Source organism: Labeo rohita, chromosome 16 (assembly GCF_022985175.1).
Source record: "Labeo rohita strain BAU-BD-2019 chromosome 16, IGBB_LRoh.1.0, whole genome shotgun sequence".
Taxonomy (NCBI): domain Eukaryota; kingdom Metazoa; phylum Chordata; class Actinopteri; order Cypriniformes; family Cyprinidae; genus Labeo; species Labeo rohita.
The window spans coordinates 23,276,144-23,292,712 of NC_066884.1; the positions used below are offsets into that span (position 1 = coordinate 23,276,144).

At 36.2% G+C, this 16,569-nt stretch overlaps 2 protein-coding genes across 6 annotated transcripts; one reads left to right on the forward strand and one right to left on the reverse strand.

Moving 5' to 3' along the window:
* Positions 1–687: 687 nt before the first annotated feature.
* Positions 688–6,155, reverse strand: isoc2 (isochorismatase domain containing 2). Of its 2 annotated transcripts, XM_051132010.1 has the most exons (7): positions 6,085–6,155; positions 5,741–5,864; positions 5,042–5,166; positions 3,744–3,956; positions 3,572–3,642; positions 3,119–3,236; positions 688–1,199 (listed from the first exon to the last, which is right to left on the reverse strand). In XM_051132010.1, coding segments are annotated over exons 2-7 (594 nt in total). In that variant the 5' UTR covers positions 5,742–5,864; positions 6,085–6,155; the 3' UTR covers positions 688–1,133. The 2 variants fall into 2 exon arrangements, with proteins under 2 accessions (XP_050987967.1, XP_050987965.1); XM_051132008.1 differs by lacking the exon at positions 6,085–6,155 and having other exon boundaries at positions 5,741–6,071.
* A 1,206-nt stretch (positions 6,156–7,361) lies between these two features.
* On the forward strand, positions 7,362–16,004 carry u2af2a (U2 small nuclear RNA auxiliary factor 2a). Of its 4 annotated transcripts, none has more exons than XM_051132001.1 (11): positions 7,362–7,885; positions 8,715–8,874; positions 8,971–9,077; positions 10,016–10,167; positions 10,369–10,485; positions 10,586–10,754; positions 10,852–10,931; positions 13,668–13,790; positions 14,363–14,449; positions 14,544–14,795; positions 14,884–16,004. In XM_051132001.1, exons 1-11 carry the CDS (start codon positions 7,837–7,839, stop codon positions 15,016–15,018), a joined length of 1,431 nt encoding a protein of 476 aa, XP_050987958.1. In that variant the 5' UTR covers positions 7,362–7,836; the 3' UTR covers positions 15,019–16,004. The 4 variants fall into 4 exon arrangements, with proteins under 4 accessions (XP_050987958.1, XP_050987960.1, XP_050987959.1 ...); XM_051132003.1 differs by having other exon boundaries at positions 10,586–10,724; XM_051132002.1 differs by having other exon boundaries at positions 8,718–8,874.
* Positions 16,005–16,569: the final 565 nt, after the last annotated feature.

Here is a 16,569-nt window from a genome sequence, read left to right on the forward strand (position 1 = left end):
GTAAAAATGTAATTGAAGAGCTCTCTAATTGAAATTATTACTAGTAAACATTGATTTAAAGAGCTCTCTTATTGGAATTGTTACTAGTAAAAATTGATTTAGAAAGCTCTCTAACTGGAATTGTTACTAGTAAGAATTCAACTGTAGAGCTCTCTAATTGTAATTTTTACTAGTAAAATTCATTTGTAGAGCTCTCTAACTGGAATTGTTACTAGTAATAATTGAATTAGAGACCTCTCTAATTACAACTGTTACTAGTAAGAATTGAATTAGAGAGCTCTACAAATGAATTTTAACTAGTCATATGTCTCCATTGACTTCCATTAATTTTTAATTACAGAGCTCTACAACTGAATTTTACTAGTAAGAATTATTACTACTTATTACTAGTAAAAACGCAATTATGACGAGTAACACAGAATATTTTAAGCTAAAACGGCATGCCATAGGCTGCGCTTGTAGGGTTTACTGTTGAGTAAGTTCCTGTTTCTCTGCTGAAACAGGAGCACCAGACGGGAACCCTCTGTAATAATTTCCATTCAGATTTTCTTGGTCCTATGACACACTGATCTTAAGATCCCGGTGGATTTCACAGTTGGCACACGTGTAATAAAGCAGTGAGGTAAAAAAAAAAAAAATGTTATGTATCACACATACATACCAACACCACATGCATAATCAAGAGGCTGACGTGGAAAGTTTTATTTCATACTGAGGGAGGAATACAATCATTTGGTAACGATTTACAGCGAGGTGTTATGCATTAATATCACTTTACATCATGAACTAACAATGAAGTATGCATTTTCAGAGTTTATTCATTTTTATTTTATACATATAATACACATTTAGGCCGTATGCTAAAACACACTGTGAATGCTTTATAATCAAACATAAAATAATCAAAAACATGGAGTTTCCATTTGTTAACTACAACTGTCTTGATCTCACAAAATTAGAACCATTTAAAAAAATTCTAAATTTCAAAAATTCTTTTCTTTGGCAAGTAAGTTTATTTGAATACGCACACATGCTCAGAGCTCACGTGACTCCAACAGGTTCAGAAAGCGGTTTGTGCTGATTTCTAGTAATTTCATGTAATTATGTCTGTAGGGTGTGGTGTGTGACTGGCCCTACAGAGAGCTGAAGAAGGCCAGCAGGCCTGTATCAGGGGAGGGGTGAGCCAGGAGCTTCTGGATCTGTGTGCGAAGAAAATGAAAGAGGACAGGTCAGAACATGAACGGAACAATAGCCGAATGCAAACCTAATCACTGCAAAATCCCAACCTCCTCAGCAGCTCCTCATAAAGGCACAAACGAACCTGACACAAACAACCAGGGATGAGAAAACCCTTGCTGAATCATATTATTTCCACAAGTTCTTAAAAAAAGGATAGTTCCCCAAAAGTCCAAACACATCTTTTTTATTTTCATCAGCTGAATACAAGATGTTTAATAAAATATTCAAGCTCTTTTCTTAACACTAAAAGAGAAAAGAAATAAAGACAACTTTTGTGCAATATGTATTTACAGTATCTTTGTGTTAAATATGCATTAAAATTCTTAAATTTAAAGAATTCTCATTTAAATATTCTTTTTTTAATAAAAAAAATTTAAAGATCAAATGTGAAATTACTGCATTATAAAAGTGTATTTAAAAACTTTAATTTTAGGTGGGATTAATCTAAATTAATTTCAGAAAAAAAGTGTGATTAGTTAATTTTTTAATCGATTGACAGCACTACTATAAATATAAATTCGTAAACAAATTATATACAGATTATATTTGAATTCATAATATGAATATAAAAAAATATATGCATTTAAATTCATATATATTAGTGCTTTCAATCGATTAAAAAAATAGTTAATTAATCATTTTTCTGGAATCGTGATTAATCGTGATAAATCCCACCTAACATTAAAGTTTTTAAATATACTTTTATATACAATAATTTCACATTCCATCATTCAATTAATGTAAAAACAACAAAAAGACATTATATTTTTAGTATTTGTTAAATATATTTTTTTGTGACTGAAGGTGAGTATAACTGATACCAATATTATTGATGACTAGGAAACTAATAATCATTGACTATAGTCATTCAACATGACAGAGCTATCAATTTTAACATGTATTAAATTATAAAACTTTAAATTGAAGTGAATTTAAAGGAACACTCCACTTTTTTTGAAAATAGGCTCATTGTTCAACTCCCCTAGAGTTAAACAGTTGTGTTTTACCGTTTTCTAATCCATTCAGCCGATCTCCGGGTCTGGTGGTAGCACTTTCAGCATACCTTGGCATAGATCATTGAATCTGATTAGACCGATAGCATCTTGCTCAAAAAATGACCATTGTCATTTTGTCAATATTGAAAATCTTTGGTCATTTTTGAGCAAAATGCTAACGGTCAAAAATTAAATAAATACAAAAATACAAAAATTAAATAAAGTTATTACACACTTAATACTAAATAAAATATAGACAAAAGTTAAGTTATAGAATTTTGTTCTTTGATTAACAGACATCACAGCAGCTGGGTTATTAGGTTACTTGGTTGCTATTACTTTAAGAGCTGCCGCTGCTGAACGTAATACGGATCTGACACGCATGCTAGTAGTTTCATTCCCTCTTTAAAGGGTCATGAAACCCCCCTGTTTCAGCACTGGTTAGTTCTCACCATAGTTTTAAAAAATGTTGCAAAAGTGGGCGTGGTGCGCTGACAGACAGTTTCATTTCGCTCCCATTGAGTTAACAACACAAATAAATGCACAGGCACAAACTGTGACGTCAGCACAAAGTAGATTTTAAACCCGGAAGATGAAAATAGAGCAAAAAAGCTCAAAATTAACCAGTTTTCTCCAACAATTAAAAGTAATGGATGCTAACATTGTCATATATGATCTGAAAAGTCTTTTCAGATTATTTTCAGATATTTTAACACCATTAAATTGGACAAATTAATCGCCTGTGTTAATGCACTAATTTTGACAGCACTAATGTAATTATGTTTATAAAATATGCAAAAGAAAAAATCTGATGTATTTAGAGTGCCTGAGTATTAGATGATGGCAGAACGCCTTTAAGGTTCAGCAGACAGGTGAACAGGTACCTCTTTAAAGTTGGGGTGCTTGGCATCCTGCACTAGTTGTAATAATACTCCCTCTGTAGTGGTGAGAAACGCCCCACTCTGCTTTAGTCGTGACAGTGCAAAAAGACGATCCGTCTGACTGAAAATGACAGACAGATATAGAAAACCCTGAGAATCACTTAAGAATTGGCTCAAAGGACAAAGCAGATTCTACACAACCACCTCAACAAATATACACATATCTGTAAGCAAACACAGTAAAATTCCTCCTGTTTCTATAGACCTTTAGAAAAAAGCTTATAGATGCCATCCATCACTTGACTTGAGTTTGTGTTTGAAAAGATGTGGGTGTGAGTCAAGATAGGGTATGTAGGAGTCTTGTGTTTGCAATGATTTAAAACACATTTTTCATACTTTGTGACATAACACAGTGGTTTTTGATTTTATAAATTTTAAACCAAATAATTATTATACCTTCGAGAGGAGACAGCATCTGCCACAATATGAACCTCCATGCCTCGCTCCAGGAGATCAAAGGTTGTGCACTACAGCAGAACAAGAACAAGGTCATGAACAGGAGATAGCAAATGTGTGGCTGATAATAATAAGTGCCATGGAAACAGTTTAAACATCCATTTGACGTTACCGCAATGCACGCTTGAGCCTCGATTCCACATAGTATGACTTGCTGAGGGTCTCCCAGGCTCTTGAGTGAGCTCTGCACACTCTCCGTCATCATGGAGAAACTGGTTTTTGTATGAGGCTTCAAGCCCTCAGCTCCTAGCTCAGGAACAGTGGGGCCCAAACCTTTAGGGTACTGCTCGGTTAAAATCTGAGGGATGCTTAAAATTCGACATGCCTGGAAGAGAAACATAAAGTTGAGGTCAAAAGTTTACATACACTTTGCAGAATCTGCAAAATGTTAATTATTTAACCAAAATAAGAGGAATCGTACAAAATGCATGTTGTTTTTTTATTTAGTACTGACTTGAATAAGATATAATAGATGTTTACATATAGTCGACAAGAGAAAATAGTAAAATTAATAAAAATGACCGTGTTCAAAAATTTATATATGCTTGATTCTTAATACTGTGTTGTTTCCTGAATGATCCACAGCTGTTTTTTTTGTTTGTTTGTTTGTTTGTTTGTTTGTTTAGTGATAGTTGTTCATGAGTCCATTGTTTGTCCTGAACAGTTAAACTGCCAGCTGTTCTTCAGAAAAATCCTTCAGGTCCCACAAATTCTTTGATTTATCAGCATTTTTATGTATTTGAACCCTTTCTAACAATGATTGTATGATTTTGAGACTCATCTTTTGACACTGAGGACAACTGAGGGATTCATATGCAATTACTACAAAAGGTTCAAATGCTCACTGATGCTCCAGATGGAAACACGATGCATTAGGAGTCAGGGGTGTAAACTTTTGAACAAAATGAAGATTTTTTACATTTTTCTTATTTTGCCTAAATATCATATTTCTTTCATTTATTATTGCCCTTCAAAAGCTACAGAAGATGCTTACATGTTTCCCAGAAGACAAAATAACTTAAATTGACCCTGATCTTCAAATTCAAAAAGTTTTCACCCCCCCATCAGAGCATCAGTGAGTGTTTGAACCTTCTTTAATAGTTGCATATGAGTCCCTCAATTGTCCTTAATGTGGAAAGATGGATCTCAAAATCATACATTACAATACAGTCATTACTGGAAAGGATTCAAATACACAAAAATGCTGAAATAAACTGACTTGGTGGGACCTGAAGGATTTTTCTGAAGAACAGTGGGCTGTTTAACTGTGCAGAATAAACAAGGGACTAGGGATACAGACAATGCATAGAAACAACTGACAAGATGACGTAATGACAGCACATTTAATATACGGGTGACTATAAACTGTGTTGTATGGCAACTGCAGAAAAATGATGGTGCAGGTTGTACCTGTAGCAATCTTGCAGCATTGCTCACGACGTTTGTGAACTGAAAAATATTGGGTCTGAACTTTTCTTGCATGTCACACAGTAGCAACACTGAGCCTTTGGTGGAGAGTCTGCCAATTCTTGCCACTGAGAAAACAAACAGAGCAATTATGTCACGAATCACTGTCTTTGTGCATGCACTGTAATACAGTGGTTCTCAACCAGAGGCCCTCGGAAACTTCCATGGGGCCCCAATAAGTCTTAAAATATATTTTGTTATATTTACACAATCTTAACTGAAATAACAAAACTGAGAGAGATAAAGTTTAGAGATAAAGTTGTATAACGTAAAAATGACATCATATTTGTGTTTTATTACAACAGACGTACCAATAAAAGTACATAAAAAGCTTAAGAGCTAGTGTTGTAATGCATATTTCGTGACTAAACTGTTATGAGTGCCTGACTGTGCCATCTAAATGAAATCAAAAGAAAATCTTTTATGAAAATAAAAATACTACATGTCTAAAAACAGGAATTTGGTTTTGAGTCACCATCATTGTAACAACAAAAGTGAAAGTACATAGGCAGTGCTTCTAATGCCCTGCATATAAATAATGCATTGAATCTTTCCCACTTATACATAGATTGCAACTGTCATACTGTGCTGATTTAGAGTTCAATGGCATTCAGAGGCCAACGAGCAGTAACTGTTACTTACTGTTTGCAGAGCAATATGGGGAAGTCGCAGACCGCAAAGATCAAGTGTAGACAAACCAGGTCACCGTTACCCGTGTGTATGTGCTTTATATAAGTGTCCACCCACTGCTTTTATTGGTTTTGAACTGTTGTTGAAATTTAGAGAAGTTCATACTGTAATGAGTAAGCCGAGCACAACACCAACACAATCATGAATGACAAAAGACAGCAGCACATAAGATGCAGAAAAGAGACTCGTTACGGCACAAATGTATATTTTAATATCTACGTGTGCCCTTGAAATATATACTTCCTTGATTATTACAATAATGCAAAACAATTTGCTCGCTCTGACATTAAACAAACCTCCAGGTAGAGCCCACTAGTGGCGTTTCGGTCATGAACGAATCTTGTAATGAACGAATCATTCTCACTCGCCGCATTCAAAGACTGATTATAGCAAGAGCCAATGGAATTCGAGTAAGGGATGTGAAGGAACATTTCATTGGTTGGACTTGCTGAACGAATACGCCCCCTTCACTGAGCGAGTCAGTGTTCTGAATCATCTCATTTGTGAACGAACTGAATGAATGATGAATCGGTTGAGTAAATGATTCACGGGTTCACCCACAAAAATACACTTGTCATCACACTCTGGTGTATCGAGACAACTTTTTTTTTTAATGTAATAAAAACGAAACATACTATACAAAACTAGTCACAAGGGTCTTTTTTTTAAAAAATTGAGATTTATACTCATCTGAAAGCTGAATAAATAATCTTTCCACTGAGATACAATAATCTTTGGCTGAGATACAACTGAAAATCTGAAATCTGAGGGTGCAAAAAAAAAAAAAATATTGGGATAAATCATCCTTAAAGTCAAATAAGGTTCTTAGCAATGCATTTTACTAATCGAAAATTAAGTTTTGATATATTTACGGTAGGACATTTACAAAACATCTTCATGGAGCATGATCTTTACTTAATATCCTGATGATTTTTGCCATAAAAGAAAAATAATTTTGACCCATACTGTTGGCTATTTCTACAAATATACCCTATTTAAGACTGGTTTTGTGGTCCAGGGTCACATTACACGTCAGATTTAATGCATATAAAAAAAGAAAACAATAAATACATAAAAAAAGAGAAGAAAACACGGAGAGAAAGGCTTTTTACGTAAATCACTTGTACTTATTAAACAGCTATATAGAATTTTTTTATTTTGCTTTTAAATTTTTACTTTTTTTTATTATTGTCCAAATATATTTTAATATTAACTTTAAATTGTTCAAAATTTGGTAATTTATCATTCTTTTTGACTTTATGTAACGAGGCAACCTACAGAGAGGATAACCGAATATCTGAACAAAACATTTGAATGAACAGATTCAAAAGATTCGGATCTCTAGTTTGAATCAAAATCCCCAACCACCGCTCATTACTATGAGCAGATCATCCATTAGGGGGCGCAGTCTGATTCAAAACAATGCAGTCTATTTATTTATTTTTTTTTCCAGTTTTTGTTTATACAGAACATGCGTGTTTACATGTTATGGTTTTAAATGCATATACACAATCTTGAAATCAATAGTAGTAACAGATATCCTTTAAAAGCGAATCTATTTTAATAGCTTAAAATTGTAAAGTTGACCCGGAAGTGTTTGGGAGTGGCCACTGACCTTAGTGGGCGCACTCTCACGGCCTTGGCGTTTCACAGAGATTTTGTGGAAAATAGAGGCTGTACTTAACGTATTTCGGCAGTTCTGAGGAATACATGAGCTCTTCCACGAGCACAGCAGCCGTTTATTCCAGTACATCATCCGGTGCATGTGTGTTTACTCTCGGTCTCTTTGAAAGCACGTTTTCCTCATGCTAGTCTTTGTATGTACTGAGCGCTTGTGGAAGACATCAGCTCGACTTCAGCTGCTTCAATTAAACTGCGCTTTGCATTCTCAGGGTCGCATTTTTCCCGTACAAAAACCGTAGTTTCTCAATTGCTTCACGCTTGGTGTGAACTTTATTTTTTTGTTTGCGAGATAATCGCAGCTACAGAATTGCTAGCTGCTAGCTAGCCCGCTTCCCTCTCAGTCGGCGTGTTGGAGCTGCTGGAAAATGTCAGATTTTGACGAGTTTGAGAGACAGCTGACCGAAAACAAGCAAGGTGAGGAAAAAAGGTGTAATTGTGATGAGACTGAGGGTTTAGTCGAGTGTTAGAGCTGATGTGGTAGCAGTCAGTGAGTAAATCTCATCTACTGGTGGAGCTGGACGTGTTTGCAAGCTGAGGGAGGGTCTGCATCATATTGCACAGATGAACATCAGACAAATGCAGTGCTGTTGGTTTTTTACATGCATTGCAAAACTAAGTTACACAGGATGTGTGTTTTGGTTTCCAAAAGAAGACACTGAGCTTAATGATCATGCATGTATAATGTATGTTCTGCATGCATGCAGAAATATTATCAGGGTAGTGCTGATCAGTGCTAATCAAATTTTATCAGGGCTTGGGCAGAAGTGTGGTTGATAAAATGCCCTCTTTTCTTATCTGTAAATGAACATTTGATAAATTCATAATATTCAGTTGTAGGTCTATTTAATTAAAGAGACAGTTCACCTAAATGAAAATCCTATCATCATTAATTTACACTAATGTTTGTCCAAGCCTGTATGACTTTTCTCATAATTAAATAGTTTTGATGCCCATTGACTTCCATTGTATAAAAAAATGAGATTTCTTGAATATTTTCTATGTTCGACAGAAGAAATGAAGTCATACAGGGTTGGAATTACATGAGGAAGAAGAAATTACATTAAGTTTTAAATTTTGGTTGAACTTTCCCTTTAAGGATTTAAATATATTTCCCCAAAAATAGACAACACTGGTGCTTAGACTATCAGTAAGCAGATAAAGGTTGAATGGTTGAACAATGAATGAACATGATAAATAAAAGAATATGCTCATATGTCGTGTGCTTTGCTGTTCAATTGTGCAGCAGACAGAGACAAGGAGAACAAGCATCACCGGCGCAGTGGCTCGAGAAGTCGCAGCAGAGATCGGGACAGGAAAAGAAGGAGCCGGGACCGGGACAGAGAAAGGAGAGGCGGCAGCCGAGATCGTCACGGAGACAGCAAGGACCGCAGACACAGACGCAGGTAAAAATTCTTGAAAAGAATTATTAATGGCGTTCACTAAAGGCATTGCAAGAGCCTGTCGATTTTCAAAATATGTGTTTGTTTCTCCATGGGCAGTCGCTCTCCGCACCGTGAGAAGAAAAAGATTAAAGTGAAAAAATATTGGGATGTTCCCCCTCCTGGATTTGAACACATCACACCCATGCAGTACAAAGCCATGCAGGGTAAGAGTCTGTATTTCTTTCATTCTTTCCTCCTTTGACCCCGTTTACACCTGCTCTTAAAGTGATAGTTCACCCCAAAATGAAAATTCTGTCATAAATTACTCGCCCTCATGTCGTTCCAAACCTGTAAGACTTCTTTCATCTTCGGAACACAAATGAAGATATTTTTGATGAAATCTGAGAGCTTTCTGACCCTGCATAGGGTCTACATCGTTACCACATGTTGGTTACCAAATCTCTTGGATTTCATCAAAAATATCTTCAGTGGTGTTCGGAAGATAAACAAAGGTCTTACAGGTTTAGAACGACATGAGAGTAAGTAATGACAGATCATTTTTGGGTAAACTATCCCTTTAAGACCCAATTCTGGTGATCCATCTTGATGCCCCCCGGACAACGAAGAAGGACCACCTGCTCCCCTGTCAACTAACCACTAGTTTAAAAGAAGGCTTTTAAATATTTCTTATGTGCTATCTTAAAATAAAATAACAGAATACTTGAATACTTTGGGAAAGATTTTTTTTTATTAGTGCTTTTATTCAAAGAGATGCATTAAATTGCTCAAAAGTGACAGGAAAGAGATTAATAATATTACAAAAGATTTCTAGTTCATGTATATGCAATTTTATTTTAAGCTTGCTAAGAATCCTGAAAATAAAATGTACCACAGTTTCCAGAAAAATATTAAACAGCACAACTGTTTTTGACAATATAAGACATTTTCTTGAGCACATAATTAGCATATTAGAATGATTTCTGCAGGATCATGTGACACTGAAGACTGGAGTAATGATGCTCAAAAGTCAGCTTTGCCATTACAAATGATTTAATTTCATAAAATTTAAAGTTGCGACTATATCACGATGTATATTTTTAGCGGTAGTGTACATATGCACACCATATGTCTAACATACTTATGATCCTGTCTTTGACTTCAGCTGCTGGTCAGATCCCGGCCACTGCTCTGCTACCAACAATGACCCCTGAGGGTCTGGCTGTGACCCCAACACCTGTTCCTGTCGTGGGCAGTCAGATGACTCGTCAGGCCCGGCGGCTTTATGTCGGCAACATCCCATTTGGCATCACAGAGGTTCTTATCATTATTATCGTTGACACTGATTAGTATTTTGGTGTAGTGGAAGATGTAATGATTTTTATCAATGAATCCATTATAATTTTGGGCTGTCATCCAGAAATTGCAGTACAACAGATAATTTTTTTTTTTGTTTAATTCTTTAACTTGTTCTTATTCCAGTATGATTAATAGCCTTGCTCTCATATGTTATTACAGGAGTCAATGATGGACTTCTTCAATGCTCAGATGCGTTTAGGTGGCCTGACTCAGGCCCCAGGTAACCCAGTCCTTGCTGTTCAGATCAACCAGGACAAGAATTTTGCTTTTTTGGAGGTCAGTCTTCGAGTGGTAGAGCTGATTTTGCCTCAAATAAATTCTGAAGAAAGTCTTAGGAGTGTAATTACAATTTTTATCTTTATGTTTGGCAATACAGTTCCGTTCGGTGGATGAGACGACACAGGCCATGGCATTTGATGGCATAATTTTCCAGGGACAGAGTTTAAAGATTCGCCGACCACACGATTACCAGCCTCTGCCAGGCATGAGTGAGAATCCCAGTGTCTATGTCCCAGGCACGTCTCTCTTTTGCTCCCCCAATTCTTGTACGCGCAATGTTTTGCTCTTTTTCAAACAAAACTTTAGTAGTTATTGATTTTAATTTGGATCATTGTTGCTCATACTCTGATTCTATCTTTGTAGGCGTCGTCTCCACAGTGGTGCCTGATTCGGCCCATAAACTCTTCATTGGCGGTCTGCCAAATTACCTCAACGATGACCAGGTTTGTTTTAAAATTACATTATGTATTCCATTCACTTAAAAGGGTCGCTCGATTGGCCAGAGCTTTCAAAATCAGATCTGCCAATCTTTTTACATTTTATACTTTACAAAATGAAATATGAAAACCTTTCACGCTCCACAGAACAGTTGCTTCTAGGGGTGGGCGATATACCAGTAGACGCAATTAACCAGTAGAAATTTGTCAACGGTAGAGATTTTCTACCGCTCACGTGACGTTGTGCTATGTGGTCACTAAAATCTATGGTTTGCACACATTTTTAAGCATTGTAGTTTAAAAACAAGTTATTTTAAGCTGTTAAAACGCAATTAGAAGCGAAAGAGAGCTCATTTTGCTATATGCTCGCTGTCTGAGGGACTGTTTCTGAGCACTGTCAGAGAGTGCGTGCACGTCAAGACTATACTCATAGATCTGGGAAAGTTGATAGTTTTGATAATTATTTTTGCCTCTTTATAGGCATATGAGTGAATGCAAACGGCTGAGAAAGAAAACGTGTAACGTTATACTGAATCCGGGCAGCTCTTAAAGTGACAGCAGTCTAACATTCCTGCTGTCTGTCATTTATGTTAATCAGACAACAAAAGAGAGAAACTCTTTCACTGCTCTTGATTAAGTACTTTTGTAACCATGAGAAGAATTATACATTGAATTTACACAAGTATAGTTTTTTATTCTACTGTAGTTGTTTTTTTTTTTTTTTTTTTTTTTTTTTTTTTTTTTTTTTTTTTGTTGTTGTTCTGTTGCTTGTAATTAGTTCTTCATTCTTATTTAATTGCTGGCTGTTTACTTGTCCTCAGTAAGCTTAAAGGATTAGTTCACATCCAGAACAGAAATTCACATATAGTGTACTCACCCCCTTGTTGTCCAAGATGTTTGTCTTTCTTTCTTCAGTCGTAAAGAAATTGTTTTTGGAGGAAAACATTTCAGGAATGTTCTCCATATAATGGACTTCAATGGTGCCCCCAAGTTTGAACTTCCAAAATGTAGTTTAAATGCAGCTTCAAATGGCTCTAAACGATCCCAGCCGAGAAAGAAGGGTCTTATCTAGCAAAATGATTGGCTATTTTCTAAAAAAAAAAAAAAAAAAAAAAAAAAAGTAGAGTTTATATACTTTTTAACCTCAAATGCTCGTCTTGTCTTCTTCCTTAGCTGGCATTGTTTAGTGCCCTTTGAAGCTGTATTTTAACTCAATTTTGGAAGTTCAAACTCACGGGCACCACAATAGTCCACTATATAAAGAAAATTCCTGAAATGTAATTATGTTATAATGAGAAATGTAATAAATAATAATTTGTTATTATGATATTAAAACAATTTATAGCATAAAGACCTTAATTATATTGCAATATATTTTGTGTGGAAAAAAAAAAAAGTACTTGTATCGTGATACAAATTTTTGGTTATATCGTCCAACCCCTGTTTCTTTCATGATTTTGAAGTTTGAAGCTTTTAAGCTGACTTATTTGGCAAATTCTGTTTTATTCTATTACATTTTAAAATGTAATGTATTCCTGCAATAGTAAAGCTGTTTAGCAGCTTTTACTCTTCTTTATTGTCATATGTTCTTTCAGTAATGTTCTTCAGAACTGTCTGATAAATAGAACACTCAAATGCATTTGTTTAAAATGTTTTTTTCTAGTCTTTACTATGACATTGAATCAATTTAAAGAAGTCCACTTCCAGAACAACAATTTTCAGATAATGTACTCACCCCCTTGTCATCCAAGATGTTCATTTCTTTGTTTCTTTGTTCGGTCATAAAGAGATTATTTATTTTTATTTATTTTTTTTTTTTTGAGCAAAACATTTCAGCATTTTTCTCCATGTAATAGACTGATATGGTGCCCCGATTTTGAACTTCCAAAATGTAGTTTAAATGCGGCTTCAAATGATCCCAAATGTGGTTATAAAGGATTCCAACCGAGGAAGTAGTGTCTTATCTACCGAAACGATTGGTTATTTTCATTTAAAAAATACAATTGAAATACTTTTTACTCTCAAACGCTCATCTTGTCTTGCTCTCCCTGAACTCTGTGTATTCTGGTTTAAGACAGTTAGGGTATTAGGGTAAACTCCAATCGTATTTTCTCCCTCAACTTCAAAAATCATTTCAAAATCATCCTACGTCACTGCAGAAGTACTGACCCGTTCTTTGCAAAGTGAACATGCAAAGAAGATCAAACGCCCTTAATAAAAAAGGTAAAACGGTGATGTAGGACAGTTTTGAATTTGAGGGAGGACATGAGATGGGACGTACCCTAACTGTCTTGAGCCAGAATACACAGAGCTCAGGGAGAGCAAGACAAGATGAGTGTTTGACAGAAAAAAGTATTTAAATTGTATTTTTTTTAAATTAAAATAACTAATTGTTTCGGTAGATAAGACTCTTCGTCCTCCGCTAGGATCATTTACAATCGCATTTGGGATCGTTTGAAGCCGCATTTAAACTGCATTTTGGAAGTTCAAACTCAGGGCACCATATCAGTCTATTATATGGAGAAAAATGCTGAAATGTTTCCCTCAAAAAGCACAATTTCTTTACGACTGAAGAAACAAAGACGTGAACATCTTGGATGACAAGGGGGTGAGTACATTATCTGTAAATTGTTGTTCTGGAAGTGGACTTCTCCTTTAATGCATATCTTTTAACTGACAGTCTTAGGGTGTGTATATGTATTTTTTATATTCTTCAGTTAGTGATTTTTCTCTGTTCCACAGGTCAAGGAATTGCTAACGTCGTTTGGCCCTCTGAAGGCCTTTAATTTGGTGAAAGACAGCGCAACAGGCCTGTCCAAGGGCTATGCCTTCTGTGAATATGTTGACGTCAATATTAGTGACCAGGTGATGACAACACAAAGCATTACAACTACATAATCAGGCTGTAAACTGTTTTTGTACTGTTTATTATAGACTGTATCTGTACATCTTTGAGAGACAAATATTTAAAGGGTTAGTTTACCCAGAAATTAAAATTGTCATTAATTATGCACTCCCATGTCGTTCCAAACCGGTAAGACCTTCATTCATCTTTGGAACACAAATCAAGATATTTTTGATAAAATCCGAAAGCTTCTGACCCTTAAACCGTTGATGTCACATGGACTGTTGTAACAATGTCCTTACTACCTTTCTTGGCCTTGAATGTGTCAGTTGCGTTGCTGTGTATGCAGAGTCAGGATGTTCTCAGATTTCATCAAAAACGTCGTAATTTGTGTTCTGAAGATGAACAAAGGTCTTACAGGTTTGGAACCACATGAGGATGAGTAATTAATGACAGCATTTTCTTTTTTGGGTGAGCTATCCCTTTAAGGATTTATCCATGGGTAAGAACATGGCATGAGCTAGAGGCATTGTCAGAGCTGTTGGTTGACACCCATGCTAACCTCTCCAGAGCACACTGTTTACTATCACAGGCCATCGCGGGGCTAAACGGGATGCAGCTGGGTGACAAGAAACTCCTGGTTCAGAGAGCAAGCGTCGGCTCTAAGAACACCACACTGGTGAGGGAAAGTGTATAATTGATTTACTGGATGTAAGCCATGTAGGCCTTATCTCCTGTTTCTCACCCTCTTCCCCTCTTTCTTTCCTCTGAAGACTGGTATAAACCAGACTCCAGTTACCCTTCAAGTTCCAGGTCTCGTGAACAGCTCGGTGACTCAGATGGGCGGCATTCCCACCGAAGTATTGTGTCTGATGAACATGGTGGCTCCAGAGGAGCTGCTGGATGATGAAGAATATGAGGAGATTGTGGAAGACGTCAGAGACGAGTGCTCCAAATACGGACAAGTGAAGAGCATCGAGATCCCACGTCCTGTGGATGGCGTGGAAGTTCCTGGCACTGGAAAGGTTTGATTAAATGCTTGTACATTTGAATGTCAAATTTCAATGTAACCTTTTAAAATGTTTTTTTACGGTCTTGTTTTCTTTGTTTTAGATCTTCGTGGAGTTTATGTCAGTGTTTGACTCCCAGAAGGCAATGCAAGGCTTAACAGGAAGGAAATTCGCAAACAGAGTGGTGGTGACTAAATACTGCGACCCTGATGCCTACCACCGCCGCGACTTCTGGTAGAGACGGGACAGAATCCAGAGCGAGAGAGACTCGGAGAAACGCAGATGGTGTGATTTCAATCTCTCGGAAGCCCCCTTATTTTGTAGATTTATGAGGTCTGAGAGGGTGTTGAGCTTTTTTTAAAATCTGGCAGACTAAAAGCATGACTTGTGATTGGTTAGAATGTAGCGAACCAATCATTTGTCATGCGTGTTTTTTTTTGTTTTGTTTTTTTGATGACAACAACATTGAAGTATGTGCAAAGCTTTAAGATGGAAAAATGGACCATGTCATTATCTACAGAAAAGGATTCAGTCAGACATGCCACTAAACTTCCAGTTTAATTTTGGCCCATAGTGATTTTACATGTCACTTTTTCTCAATGTTAAATTCCTGCTCTATCATCTGTACAGCTCACACACTGGTCAGATAGGAGTGAGAGGAAGATGAGCAAGTGAGGGAAGAGAAACGATGACAACTACAAAAATGAATGTTACACTCAAGAAGGTGAGAGGGAGTATTTCAGGAGAGAAGTCTTTGTTGTTTGGATATGGTTTTTATTTAGGCTGTGAAAGAGGTTTCCTGTGTAAAAGTGTAGAGGAGTTCCTGGGTCGACTTTTGACACGTACATGTATGAGGTAAAGCCGCTACAGGCGTCTATCTTGTAGAGGGGTGAATATTACCAATTACATCTATACTGTCTTCTATTTTTCCTCTCCTCCTCTGTCTTTTTCCTGCTATCTCTCCCTCCTTTTATAATAGTTGTACTGTTTCTTGTGAACTTTTTTTTTTTTTTTTCCTGGCCCGATCTAACCAAGTTTATACACAGTGAAAAAGATACTTGTCTTTCTTGTTTTTTTTCTTTCTTTTTTTTCTTTTTATACATTCTGTATCTAACTGTCCACTGCTGTTTTTTAAAACTGTAATAAGCTGAGTTGATTTATTACAATGCGTTTATGTATGAAGACCAGAGAAACCTCTGGTGAAATAAACTCAATGCGTTTGAATTGACTTGCTACACACTGCATCTGTATTCTGCCAGCAGATAGTGCTAACAGGCGCTGCTCACGTCCAAGTAGTGTAGCTCCGATACGCTGTCTGAGTGTTATGAGCAATGGGTCAGTAGTCAGTCTGTTTTTAGACTTGGGAGGGGGCATTATTTGAAGGGTAGGGTGGTGTATGTTTGTGTGTTTTTTGTTTTTTTGTTTTTTTCTCTCAAATAAAAAAAGAAACGGGACAAAAATATCAGAAATATGTTGGTTGCTGATATTCATGTGTTTCTATAAGTTGACTGGAAATTATGAAATGCAGAGAAATAGAGATTGAGGAGTTTAATGTTCTTCACAAAATCAGTAGATTAAACTGAATAAAGTCCTCTGCAAAGACTGGGAAAAGAGTCGTTTATCGGGTGGTTAATTTTAATAGAATATAATAAAAGAGTACATGGAAATACACTACCAGTCAAAAGTTTTTGAACAGTAGGAATTGTAATGTGTGTTTTTTTTTTTTTTTTTTTTTTCTCTTCTGCTCACCAAGCCTACATTTGTTTAATCCAAAGTACAGCAAAAACAT

Excerpts from the sequence above, each read along its gene's own strand:
- isoc2 (XM_051132010.1), bottom strand. Across the intron at positions 3,237-3,571 it reads GATGCTGTCTCCTCTCGAAG|TCAGACGGATCGTCTTTTTG; the intron begins GTATAATAATTA and ends TGTCATTTTCAG. Across the intron at positions 1,200-3,118 it reads AGCACCCCAACTTTAAAGAG|ATCCAGAAGCTCCTGGCTCA; the intron begins GTACCTGTTCAC and ends CTTCGCACACAG.
- u2af2a (XM_051132001.1), top strand. The coding sequence starts at position 7,837 with ATGTCAGATTTTGACGAGTTTGAGAGACAGCTGACCGAAAACAAGCAA. Across the intron at positions 10,932-13,667 it reads ATTACCTCAACGATGACCAG|GTCAAGGAATTGCTAACGTC; the intron begins GTTTGTTTTAAA and ends TCTGTTCCACAG. Across the intron at positions 13,791-14,362 it reads ACGTCAATATTAGTGACCAG|GCCATCGCGGGGCTAAACGG; the intron begins GTGATGACAACA and ends TTACTATCACAG.